General features: G+C 45.5%; 1 protein-coding gene across 3 annotated transcripts in view; it reads left to right on the top strand.

The window, feature by feature from the left end:
• Nucleotides 1-227: 227 nt before the first annotated feature.
• The window catches only part of LOC109467873 (protocadherin Fat 1-like), a 62,454-nt gene continuing 49,097 nt past the window's right edge, over nt 228-13,584 (top strand). For 2 of the 3 annotated variants that reach the window (XM_019765979.1, XM_019765980.1), the window contains exons 1-3: nt 228-520; nt 2,763-6,115; nt 9,634-9,948. In XM_019765979.1, the coding sequence (XP_019621538.1) occupies nt 2,806-6,115; nt 9,634-9,948 (3,625 nt within the window). In that variant the 5' untranslated portion in view covers nt 228-520; nt 2,763-2,805. The remainder of the gene's footprint in view (nt 521-2,762; nt 6,116-9,633; nt 9,949-13,584) is intronic. The other variant, XM_019765978.1, reaches the window with a different exon arrangement.

Consider the following 13,584-nt stretch of genomic DNA (forward strand, 5'->3'; position numbering starts at 1 on the left):
CGGTCCTTTTTCCGGGCCATCGTTCCTAACTAAACAGTCTAAACTGTGCTATTGACGTTGTGGTTGTGAGAAATTTTCCTTGAGACGAGTCATCGGCTTCTGAGAGGTCTAGAGAAACCCGACACTTGATTGACGGTCTTATTTCAACGTGTGCTCGTGGGCGGAGTTATGTCCCCCACCTCCAGCTGACGTTCATATCAATACGCCAAAGCCAGCGCCCTGGAAGAGAACTCCCCCCCAAAACCCCCTTTCCTCAGATTTCAGTCACAAAATTGGAAATACGCACATTATTCTGAACATAACGTGATCTTTATTTGGGCATTTTTGGTGTTTTGGAGATTAGGACTGGTCAGTTTGGTACTTTTGAGTGACGCGAAGTAGTGCGGAGCGGATGTAGATCCCCGTTGTTTGTCAAGCAGGCCCAGGGGACGGATTTTCCAGCATGGCGAGACCGAGAAGAACACGTCTTGAGCCGCCGCAAGAGTACAGGGCCCGTATTTCCCGATCGGGATGAATCCAGGTTCGTGTGGGTACATAGATATATCAACCAGTGTCTGATCTTTCTCTGTGGTTAGTCAGATTTTCCCGTAAATGGCCGTGATTAGAGTAAAAATGGGTTTGCGTGCAACAGCCATTCCAAATCTGGGGCTCATGGGAGCTTGGAGTGTTTTGAGTGCTCGACACTGTAGAGCGTCGTCTGGCCTCGAGTAGCGGTCCTTGTTGCGCATATTTACAACGATTTTCCGTCGGATTATTTATGGAAATGATGGAAAAGTAAGAATCCTTGTTTGATCAGCTTGTGTGATGCTTTTGGGGGTTATTTTGTAGGTAATATTTGAGTGGGATGTTGTTCTACGAAAGGCTCGTAGCCCAAGTTTCGTCTGGCCCATGATTTCGGTGGTCCGAGCCTGAGTAAGGCCCCTTGCCCGATCAGTTCTAACCCAGTTCTCTCGGCAAAAACTCCCCCAGGGACACGGCAAACCCTGCCAATAACCCGCTCAAATCGACACTACAGGTACGCCAAAGCTTCCTTTATTCCTCTTTTAAAACTGGTTCGATTTTTATTCCCGTTGTAGTTTGATGCGATTTGTCTTCATTTGGGGGATTCGTATTGGGCAAACAGCGTGCGCCGTTGGTGGACCGTGAAGCCGCAAATTTTCTTGGCCACAAATTTACGGTTCAGAAGCTCCCCCCAGATTATCTTCAATTTGAAGATCAGGTGTACCCCGTATCTGTCCAGCACGGGATGTGTATTGGAGATGATTTTAAGATGGTAGTCTGCTCAACTGTCTGGAATTTTGAGCTATCGTTTGCCGAGGAAAATTGATCGTGGACACCCGTAGGTTGTAGTCTGTGCCTCGGGGCAGACGCGGGGTTATCCCCGCCGAGGATTTTCCGAGCTTACGCTCACGACCGCGACCCGTTCGGAGGTGTTACATGGTATAAAATGGTTTACGCCGAGGCAAAAAAGAGCCACATGTTTTGTATTATCCGTGGAAAGTCCAAGCCAGTGTTATCTGTCTGTAGCCAAGAATGGACCTGGTAAATACGCCTACAGTTTAGGCTGCTGGCGAAAGAATGCGAGTGTTTTGCTTGGACACCACTCGCCTATAATTGGAGGGTCTTTAGTCCGGCTACGACTTGTCTACATCTTTCCCCATTGCCTAAAACATTTCCGATATCCAAAAATGACCTTAGTTACAGGAAATCCTGCACAAGTGTATCCTTCTGGGCTTAAATCGGCTCCTTTGTTGAAATTTTATCACTGAAATTGCTTTAGGGGTTACTATTATGTAGGCAATTCATGTTGCCTTTCACTTGTGAGTAGATGCAACAGGAGATATTTTTATATCTCTAGATATATCTAGACAGGTTGAATTCTGAGTATTGCTATCCTTTTGTGCTTTGTGTTGTAGTGGTAACGGTGGCTTGGATTTCCCCGTGTTTGCTGTGTGGGGTTCCAGGGTTTTTGTTTTGGAAATGGCAACCATGCATCCCTTAGAAGTTGCACTAGACGGCATTGTAGTTTTAGAAAAACAGTTACCACACATGAGGTCTCTTCAAGGTTTTTGTTTAGGTTTGATGTTCGTGCACTCTAGGATAATTTTACTTAGTCGTCCTGAAGGCCCTGTCTTTGTGCAAGATCCTTAAGTAAACCCGGCTTATTTTTTTGGAACAAGGGCCCACATATTTCTTTTTCACTGGGCTTGCAAGAAAAGGGCTTCGTGTGCCAAATCTAGGCCAGTAAGAAAACGTTATGCCATGTTGTTTTGTGTCGTGCCCCCGTTTTTTCTTTTCAGAAGGAGTAACTGAACATCAGGCTTTTTCAAACATAAACAATGTGATTGTGTGCCCTTGCCCAATACTCCCTCGCATCAGAGAGGGATCTGTTGCTTGGAAAAAGGCAAGGCGGGCAATCCTTTTGAATCAAAGAAGTAGGAATGCCGTGTCTGGCTTGGATGAGAGTTTTGCATTGAAAGGGCCAGATCCCAAGTCCGTTAACAGCGGTTATAGAGCTGACTTGAAATGCTGTTGATAGGACTGGCGTGAGGCCACCCTTCTTTCTTTGATTACAATGACCCTCAAGGCTGCATGCAAATGAGGCCCCCTTTTACCAGGCACAAGCGGTTTCAGCTTACAGGACGGGTAACAAATGCTGTGTACATATATTGTTGTTTCTTCTTCTGCAGTTTTCTAGATTAGACTGATTGCCGATTAGTATTCGCGATTCTTAGCAAGTGTATTTCTTTTGTTTCTTCCAGATTTTACAGAGTGCTGTAGCTGGGCCAGACTAAACAACTCAGGATGGAGGGGAACACAGGAGTACTGAGAATATGTGCCATAGTTTTCGTCACCGTGCTGTGCAGACCAGCAGTCTGTCAGCGGACGCAATCTCCAGTGGGAGACTTCCGATTCACACGGAAGGAGTACAATGCCACGATCATGGAGAACTCACAGGCAAAGACCTACGTAAAGAGCCGTCAGAAAATGGGAATCTACATCACTTCAGATCTGTCGGCCAGCGTCAAGTATTCCATTGTTGATGGAGACCCACTCCAGTTGTTCAAGGCAGAGCAGCATCTAGTGGGGGATTTTTACTTTCTCAGAATAAGGACCAAAGGGGGTAACACATACGTACTTAACAGAGAGGTCACAGATAGTTATAAGCTCCGTGTCAAAGCGGAAGTAAGGAAAAGCGACAGTAGGAAACTAGAGTTCTGGGCGGACGTATTTCTAGCAGTACAAGATATGAACGACCTAAGACCACTGTTTTCACCAACATCCTACTACATCTCGGTTAGTGAAGATACCCCAATCCGATCCAGCATCGCTCAGGTAACGGCCACGGATGCGGACATCGGCACCAACGGAGAATTCTACTACAGTTTTAGCCAAGAGACTGACACGTTTGCGATTCATCCGGCAAGTGGAGTCGTGTCTCTAACAAGACAACTTGACTACAACCAGACCCCCAGATACGAGCTGACAATCATAGCTGAAGACAGAGGGCTCCATCCGGGCGGGTCAGGGTTCTCCAGTACGTCTAGACTTCAGATAACTGTAGTACAGGACAACGTACACGCTCCTGACATCCTGGTGAGAACTTTGCCAATGGTTGTTGAGCACAATGCCGAGCCGCTAACGTACGCCATCATAACTGTCACGGATAAGGACAGTGGGAGGAATGGAAACATTCAGGGCTTGGAGATCATCAAGGGAAATGAAGATGGAAAGTTCCAGATTCAGCCAGGCAGCTCACAGAATGAGTATGCTATCAAAGTGCTGCAGACACTGGACAGGGAGACAACTCCCAATGGGTACAACTTGACTCTGAGGGCTTCGGATAAAGGCCAGCCTCCAAAGTTCTCAGAGAAAGTTGTATTTGTGCAACTCATGGACACGAATGACCATGCACCAGTGTTCAGTCAGACCAGGTATGAGGTAACAGTGAGTGAGTTTGCACCTGTAAACACACCTGTGGTGATGGTTCAAGCCACTGACCCAGACACAGGCAGGAACGCCGAAATCGTATACGACATCCAGAGGGGGAACAACAAACTGAGGTTTGGCATCAACTCAATAACTGGTCTCATTTACACAAAGGGAGAGCTGCACAGGGAAGAGAGGGCCAGCTACGAGCTGACCGTTGTGGCCACTGATCGTGCAAACCCCAGCAACAGGAAGAAAAACAACGCAGTGGTCGTGATAAATATCGAGGATGCCAACGACCATGATCCTGTCTTCAACGACTCAAAACTGTCTGCCAACATCAATGAGAATGAGAAGGCAGGAACTTGGGTCCTGGAGGTGTCAGCGTACGATCTTGACTCAGGAGAGAATGGCTATCTCACCTACAGTTTGGCCAATGTCAACCCTGTCCCGTTTGAGATTGACCACTTCAATGGCTGGATCACGACGACAAAGGAACTGGATTACGAGATGATGCCACAGAAGTACATGCTGAGAGTTCGTGCTTCAGACTGGGGCTCGCCCTACAGGAGAGAAACGGAGATGACCATTCCTGTGAAACTACAGAACATGAACGACAACATCCCTCAGTTTGAAAAGGTAAAGTGTGAGGGGACACTCTCACGCGATGCCCCCATCGGCCAGAGAGTGCACACCCTGTCCGCCATTGACGACGATCCTGCCGATTACGTACGCTACGAAATCTTGTCAGGCAATGACAATGGTTTGTTTGAGTTAAACCCAACATCCGGAGACCTGACTCTCGCTCGTAAGATCGGTCAGTTTGAACCGTCGTTCATCAGTCTGAAGGTGACCGCCACTGATGGAGATAACCAAGCTTCGCCTGTGTACCTCAACATGACTGTTACCAACAACATGCAAGGAAATGACTACATAAACCTCCAGTGTCAGAGCACAGGTGTAGCACAGGAGCACATGCGCAAAGTCCAGCAGAAAAGTCGCATCAACGCTCTCGAAGAGGACGAGACAATGCACTTCTCCGACATCCACACTGTGAACCTGCATTCACCTGAGATTGATTCTGGAATCCCGAGGGAGATCGATATAGGAGAGGACAGTTCGGTTGGAACTGTGTTGGCTACTGTGAACGCTCGGGACAGTGACACAGGGTATAATGGCATGGTGGTGTATGTGATAGCAGAGGGAAATACAGACAGCTGCTTCACAATAGGGATGCAGAGTGGAAAGCTGAGTATTCTCAGCCCTTTGGACAGGGAGAGAACTGAGAGTTACATCCTCAACATCACTGCAACAGACCTTGGCAACCCTCGCAAAGGGGCATGGAAGCAGATCACCATCAATGTAATGGATGCAAACGACAACAAGCCAAGGTTTAGCCAAGACAAGTACGAAAAAACTGTAGACGAGAACATTGATATCGGGTCAACCATACTGCAGGTGTACGCGTCCGATCCCGACAGCGGACCGGCCGGCACGGTCAGGTACTCCCTGCTCACCGGAACGGAAAAGTTTTCGATCAACGAGAAGTCAGGTGTTATCAAAACAACAGCTGCACTAGACAGAGAGGAGGCAGCCGTGCACTCTCTGAGAATTCAGGCAAGCGACCAAGACGAGAGTTACCCATTGTCGTCTGTTGTCACGGTAACCGTGACCCTGCAGGACCTCAATGATAACGCACCCAAGTTCATCCCGGAAAACTACAAGGTCAAAGTCCGAGAGGATCTACCGAAAGGAGCGGTTATCCTGATGCTGGAGGCTCAGGATCCGGACGAGGGGCGCGGAGGAGAGATTCGCTATTCCCTGCAAGACGGGGACGAAGGAAAGTTCGACGTGGATAGGTTGACGGGCGTCATTCGGTTGGTCGGGATGCTGGATTTCGAGGATCGACAAGTGTACAACATCACGGCTCGTGCCAAGGACAAGGGCTCACCACAGCTCACGTCCACGTGTAAGATTGAAGTGGAGGTGATCGACATTAATGAGAATCTGTACGCGCCGGAATTTCCGAGCTTCGTCGACAACGGCACTGTGTATGAGAATGAGGAGGTCGGAACAGAAGTCTTACAGGTTGTTGCTACGGACTTGGACAGCGGGAACGACGGGAAGGTGGTGTATTCCATTCGGGACGGAAGTGGGCTCGGACGGTTCGTGATCGACGACGAAGGTAGGTCAAAGGTTCTTCCGACAATTTTGCGGTAGGCTAGGTGTGACAGTGGATACCGACAAATTCCTCATGCGTGTCTTTTGTAAACCTTTTTGCCTTTAGTCTTCAATCTCTTTTATTCCGTGTCATTAAATCCATGATAATTATACACTGCTGACTTCCTTTCTAGTCCAATTTGGCATTTGCATAACACAGGCACACCCACGTGTTAATTGTGGTCTGTCACAATTGTCGCTCGCGTGATCCAATCAGATATCAGGCGGTTTACCTTAGGCCTGCCGCCAACAAAACGTCCCCTGACCTGTGAAATGTCCCGAGGTGGGTCTGAAAAGCCAGGTTGGCAACAATTAGCGAACTCTCCTAGCATAAATAATTGTCGGAGGGATGGTCTAAAATCAGTCGTCCGCTTGTGACGAAGCTCCACCCTTCTTCAAGTGTATAGGGAGAGTGAAAGTTTTAATGGAAGGATGTGGGCTCTCCCGCACCCCTAGGCAACATTCCTGTCGTCTGCCAGTCAGCTGACTGGGGCATAGCGACACAAGTTGCCAGGGCCCCATGCTGGCCCGGGAATGATGACCATAGCCTGCACTAACACCCTCCGCACTGACCACACATTTTCAGAGCACTTGCCCGCATCAATCAGACATTATCTCTCCTCAAATGTACGGCCAATAACTGGATTGTGTTTGCAGGGGCTGTAAAAACGGAATGATTCCCCAATAGCCGGCGGGGTCAGAAAGAGGTAGCCCTGTGGAAATGGGTTGTGTTGGCGATAGCGCCCCAGCAGTGACATGAGGAATGCAGTTTATATGCACGCAGGCAGCCAAGAATGCCAGAGGGAGACATAGCACATCCCTGCACTGTTTGAAGCAGCCTCACAACTTGTTGAAAAATTCTTCCCCTTTGACTTGCATCCCCCCATCTGCCCCGTTCATTTAGATCTTGGCTTTTTGAACTAGGACATGCTTCAGTCGACCGTTCCACAACAGAAAATCTGGCACCCACTCAAAGGCAGCCATTGGCGGACTTCTAGTTAGTGTGTAAACCAAATTTTATTTGTATTGGATGACATCAATGGCAATCCAACCCCTCTCTGGTCTGTGGGTCATCCTTTAGTCATGGCAGGGAAGGATCAAATGCCACTTGCAACCAGAGAGCAGTGTTGGTTCATCCATGTTGTTGAACATTTACATCTTATTCTGAGAAAACGTTGATGTCTTGATCTTGGTTCTGAAATAAAGAGGTTTAGAATTTTCCCTCCCACCATCATAAAAGGACAGTGGAGTCCCAAACCCCATATAAAGTAGTGTTGTAATATGGGGACGTGGTGTTTGCTTGTAGTGCCCGAAAGGTCGTGCTCTGATGAATGAACCCCTTGCTGGATCCTCTCTGAGAAATTCCTCATAAGCAGTTGTTCACATTTGGTATAAATCCCTGTATGCCACCCAGCTTGTCTGCTTGGGGCTTTGGATTGGTGGGCCATTGTTCCAATTTGGTAAATTTAAGGTCACATAAATTTTGTGAAGGAATCGTGTAAAAATTTACCTCCTGAAGGAAATATATAAAACAAATTGTGAGGAAGCTCAAGTCACCAGTTTCCATAAAAGTTACTGCTGGCATTTTGAAGTTTATGTAGACTGAAGCAAACTAGTTCCACAAAATGCAATACAGATCTGTGTGTTCATTAACCCACTTCTGAGGACAGTGAGAAGTTGGTTTTACTGCTCAAACAGCCAATCTTGTAAAGGTAATCTTCTGAAGAAAGCAGGTGCTCCTAACAGCTGGGTGCAAACTTGCCGTCGGGGTACACACGGTCTGTTATCATCGACGTTATCGGTCCACAAATTGCATTCTCCTGAATTACCATGGCTGGGAGCCTTTTGATGTTCGCAGCCAGCACGACAAGAGTTCCCATCTGAATTGGCTAACAGCGTCTACCCTATTTCATCAGTTTGAAGTGAAAGAGTTCCATTTGCACAGTTTGCAAAAACCAATTGTCGAGAGTACCGTGCCGTAGTCTCAAAGTATGTTGGCAGGTTGAATCTATGAGTGATAGGGGAGATACGGTTAGGAAAATGCATACAGGCTTCCGTTTCAAAGATTGAAACCTATCAGTTTTCCTGGAGGTATTACCCCTGACCATCCTTTTGAATACGAATACAAAGCTATCTGTTTCTGACTGAGAAATTTGAAAGAATCCTTGCATACAACTAACACAGTACATCAGATATTCTGGTTGTCTGTTCCAAAATACTCCCCTGTTCTAGCCTGCCCTAGAGAAGATTGAAACAAAAGTAGGCAATCTAATTTAACGGGCTTTCTGCACCAGGTATTGATCAGCACAATTACCCAGTAATGTAGCTCAGTTCCAATTTCTCAGCTGCGACTAGTGCTAGGTTTAATCTAGATACATTGATTATTATAAAACACAAACATTGTGATCCAATCTGGCCATGCTGTAAATGAAAGGCTGTTGGATGTTTCATCATATCTCGCCAAACCAGAGTTGCTTTTACTTTAAATTTTGTAATTGCCCTTTCTTTACAATTGGACGAATCCATGGTTAAAGGTAGTTGGCAACAAAATTGGAGCAACATGCCCCAGGAAATATGAGCCTTCCTCATACATACATGTATGCACCTGTATGAAATACACTTCTGTGCTTTCCCCACTCCCTATAGTACTAAGTGTATCTTTAATCAATACAATGCATTATGTGTATGAGAATGTGAACATTGGTTATATGATTCCATCTTGGATATCGCTGGTAAGTTGCCTTTTGTCCCGGGGTAATGAATTGAAAGCCCAGTCTGTCCCATTTAGTTTTCTCTCCCCAATACAAGAATACAATGTTTAGAGTTGCGCTCTAATTCATCAGGTGTCAAGTTTCTGAACAATACCGATCCTGTATAAGAACACACTGACGATAACGATAAGGCTCATTAATATAGATACTGGAATTGATGACTATTCAGGAAAAACTTGCAGCATCTTATATCTCATTATTCTATGAGTCTTGCCTTTGTTCTCAGTTCCCATATTTCATGCATGGCAGCATTACTTATGTATTTGTCTTTTGTTGCCTAATAAAAAAGACACAGTATACACCCTTTGCCCCTGGGATGTTGCTCCATAATTACAAGTATGATGATGTCAATAAATTAAAGAAATGTAAACCGAGTTTTCGGTCCTCAGAAGTGGTGTATGGAACCTCCCCAAAGGAAAACAGCAGGCAAATGATTTATTGTAAAAGCCTAGAAAGTAATCCTGTGATCTGTCAAGCTTACAGGTAAAGTAACCAGTAAACTGCAGTTTAGACCCATATTAAACTACAGATGCCATTTCATTTGTCTGGAGAGGAGCACACTAATAACTTCATCACTCTTTGTAGGAATACCAAGTTGTCCACTTTTTGACGGTTTTACATGTCGTATGGGTAAAGTATTGTAACTGTGTAGGCTTGAAGATATTGGAAGAAAAGAGGGTGATTAATACTGAAAATTTCTTTTACTTTGCAGGTATTATCCGCACTGCGGAGGTCCTTGACAGAGAAACGGAGTCCCACTATTGGCTGACAGTTTACGCCCAAGACCGCGCCGCTGTCCCGCTGTACAACATCATCGAGGTTTACATCGAGGTGCTGGACGTGAACGACAACGCACCTCTGACGGAGTTCCCCATCTACTACCCCTCTGTGGACGAGGGGAGTGGGTCGGGCAAGTCCGTGGCACAAGTCAGCGCGTCTGATCCCGACGAAGACGGGACTCAGAAACTGACGTTCAAGATCACATCAGGCAACCCGCAAGGCTTCTTCCAGATCAATCAAAACACAGGTTAGTAGGCGTGAAATATACACGGTCTTCAAGTTTATATCTTTCATACCAAATAATATTTGGGAAAAGTGTAAAACCAGGTACCCAATGCTGGTTTTACTATCCCGGGTGTGATTGCATTTCGGTCATAAACAGGAATCCACTTAGGCCCAGGCAGATTAAATGCAGGATGGTTGCCGGACTCAACTTGGTGTTTTCTCCTTATATGGTCTGTGTAACATAAGAGGAATGCTTTTAACTAGTTTTTTCCTCTGCCCCTCTGAGCTCGCTTGTGGAAAGAACCAGCTGTTGCCGTGTTGTAGCTAAATAATTGGAGTCCTCGAATGTTGGCTAAATTAAACACACATCACTTCAGGACTTGACCTTGTGTTGGAGTTTCCACATTTGTCAAAATTTGATGCTGATATCTGATGCCTCGTAATTACATGTCTGTAAATTTTGCTGGCCAGCATTAATGTGTACTGTAAATACTTTCGGAGTCTGGGAGGCCCGGAAAAGGCTTGTAAATATCTGTGCAAGACTGTTCTTAGGTCGACTTTAGACTGACGACGGTATACGATCGCACGACAATCGTTGTGTGCGACGGCTGACTTTAGACACATGACCAGGAAGTGTGACGGACACCCGCAGCGCAGGAGGGCACGCCGCGCGCCAATTCAAAATGGCGAGAGAACCCCTTTTTTCGGCATGCTGCAGAAGATTGTTTTTATTCTGCTTTTAACTCGTTGTTCTGTGGATGAGACTCCTAGTTTGTGCCTAGCAAAGAAGGGGTATGAGGCACATGTACCAAGCGGGGCAATATACAGGGTTGAACCCGGCGTTCAGTGCTGCCGTCGGCCTGGCTATATTGGCCGGGAAATGTGGATCGGCGGATCGGTTCGTACCGGAGAAGTAGCGATTGGTTGCTGGGGATTGTACTAGACACGTATGACGATATAAAGTCTTTGGTTTGACGGCATTTAATGATACTGGCGATGTGCTTGGACAGGAAATAGCGCTTGCAGGCTTATTTGCATAAGGCCAATGACCCCCCACTTCCTTCGCCGGCGACGGTTCACTTTAGACGGTGGAAAATCCTCCTCGGACCCCCCGCTGAAGGATCGCACGATAGGGTCCGAGGTGGTAGTGACGACGATTCGAGGATTACCGTCGTGCGACTATTTTGATCGTCTTTAGACGGTGGTAAAATACCGTCGCCGGCAACATCGTGACGATAAACATTCGTACGACTATCGAACCGTCGTCAGTCTAAAGTGCCCCTAAGTTGAATTGTTTGTTTGTTCTCCAGTGGAAATGCTTCCTGCGTTACCAAGGAGGACTGGTGTACAGTAAAGTCTTTCATACTACGCTAAAATGGTTATTGTGCTTGCCAATTGTATCATGTATGCAAAGGAGAACACCCCAGGAAAGGTGTCATTAGCTTCAAACATGACAGTGTAGGTAGTTTTTTTATTTGTCAGCACCAGTGCGGCATACTCAATCATACATAATACTGATCATGTATTCCAGGCGGTACTTATGTCCTCTGCAGTATTGGATGGTACAGTACTTACATCAGGATTGCAGAGTAATCTGACAGGGGAATTTGTTCATCGCGTTACCATCCATTTAGCTGCTGCTGATTGTCTGCCACTGTGCAGTTTTCCTTACATGTGTCATTGTGTGAAGTGCCAGCCTTCAGATGTGCCAATCTTGTCAAATCATAGAAAACTCCTCCGCATATCCGCAGAAGGTCACCTAATCCATACTAACAACATATCATCAAAGTGCTCTCATCTCGGTATCACCCTGAGTATTAGGAGCAAAATCAAGGCTGAACTTTTTATAGAAAACTTCAGAGAAAGGGATTGTGACAGTTATTCTGTACCTTTGTGTCTCTTGTGCTAGGACTGGTTTGTCCTGTTTTGTAGAGATGTTCGGATTTGCTTTGAAGAATCACTGAACAGCCATTCTTGATATGTAATGTCATTCATGTAAAGATATAGGCTTCTATATTCTGAACTGCTAGCCAGGCAGATATAAACAACTGAGGGAATGTTTTACCTTGATCTGTATTCATGGGACAGTAGGGGTATACCTTCCACTGCAAGGTCTGAAGGCAAATCTGACCCCTCTGGCCAGCCTTGTACATTACTCTCAGGGCTACATGTAAGTTTGCTAGCACTGGAATCTGGACTTGTTTGCACAGGAAGCCTTCTATCTCCTTTGTATGTCTGAAGGCAGACCTGTATTTGCTTTCCCAGTACATGCCTTATTAGGCAGCGAAGGAAGACAGGTGTATGAGGTTGCTGACCCCATGTAAGTGGAGGAATGCGAAATCTTGATGAGATCGGAAGACAAGAGGATTTCCAGTCGTCTTTCTCTAGTGAATGAGATTTCCTTCATCCTAGGAAAAAAGAAAAGGAGTTTAGCTGCGGTTGTTAATTTTCTGTACAGCTCTAATTAGCCATGGAATGGGCTTCCTTCCTGTAACCAAAAATGTAAACGAAAACTTGATCACAAAAGTTGATCAGAGAGGTGTTACAATATCATTAGTGTAGTCTGCTAGCATCCTGTAGAATTCAGAGAACTCGGGTTGATAAAGGGTAATGTTGCATTGTGAATCACCACAACAATACGCTTTAAGACGGCATAATCTAGCCTGAGGTAAACATCAATCTCCCCTACTGCACTGTGCAAATGTGGTCTCCCTGGGGCGGGGAGGGGGGCATTGATGAAGGCTTCCCTGACAGGGAATGACCTGTGACAAATGCTTGCCCTGGGCAAAAAGAATCCCTCAATTGTTTTAGAGGATGCCATGAATGCCCCATTGTAGCAACGAATGGAGTCTAGGGAGCCGTAAAGAAGATATAACTTTAATGGGTTCGGGATTGTGGGGTTTATGAAATTAGCCGCTTTCATATTTATGTTATAAAAGTTGTAAATTAGTCGAACTGCGTTCAGTTCCCGTGCTGTTTTAGAGGTGAAAAGGGCACAAATTGTTCAGAACAAACAGGAGATGTGCAATTGCATATCTTACATTGTCTTGCACACCAGAACTTAAAATAATTGGGTTTTAGTATTTGATTGACGCATGGTAAAAGATGCTTCCTGAAGCATGCTTATAAGCACTGAATAATCTAGATGCATTTTCTACCAATTCTGATTCTATCTAATCAAGAAATATCTCTCTATTTTATCCCTCCTCATGGGATGCCCTGAAGTAATGCATTAGGCTTCAGTGCAATCTTGAAATGAAAGACTGGACAAGAAAAATGACCTAATCAGAAACATAATCCTGGCATTCCTTTGTTTAGTACGAGAAGTCGTGGACTGAATACAAAAGAAGGGAAAGGAGCATACACCTGCCTCATCAGCTAAAGTCAGTCTGTCAAGATGCGCTTGTGCTTTGTGCATTGCCTCATCCATTTCTTGCAGAATATGTTACTACTGACAACCATGAAAATCAAAAACATTTAGTATATATCTAATTATTTGAATAGGAGCTGAATATAAGATGGGAAAGTGAAAGACTGGTAGAGATAAAATTATGACTGGTTTTATGAAATCAAACTCTTGAGTGCATTAGAAACCGGTTCCCAGTGTATTTTTACTATTTTGAGGTCGAGATCTAAAAACAAGACTCAATAGATCAAT

The sequence above is a fragment of the Branchiostoma belcheri genome, unplaced genomic scaffold, assembly GCF_001625305.1.
Source record: "Branchiostoma belcheri isolate BF01 breed outbred unplaced genomic scaffold, Haploidv18h27 scaffold19, whole genome shotgun sequence".
NCBI lineage: Eukaryota > Metazoa > Chordata > Leptocardii > Amphioxiformes > Branchiostomatidae > Branchiostoma > Branchiostoma belcheri.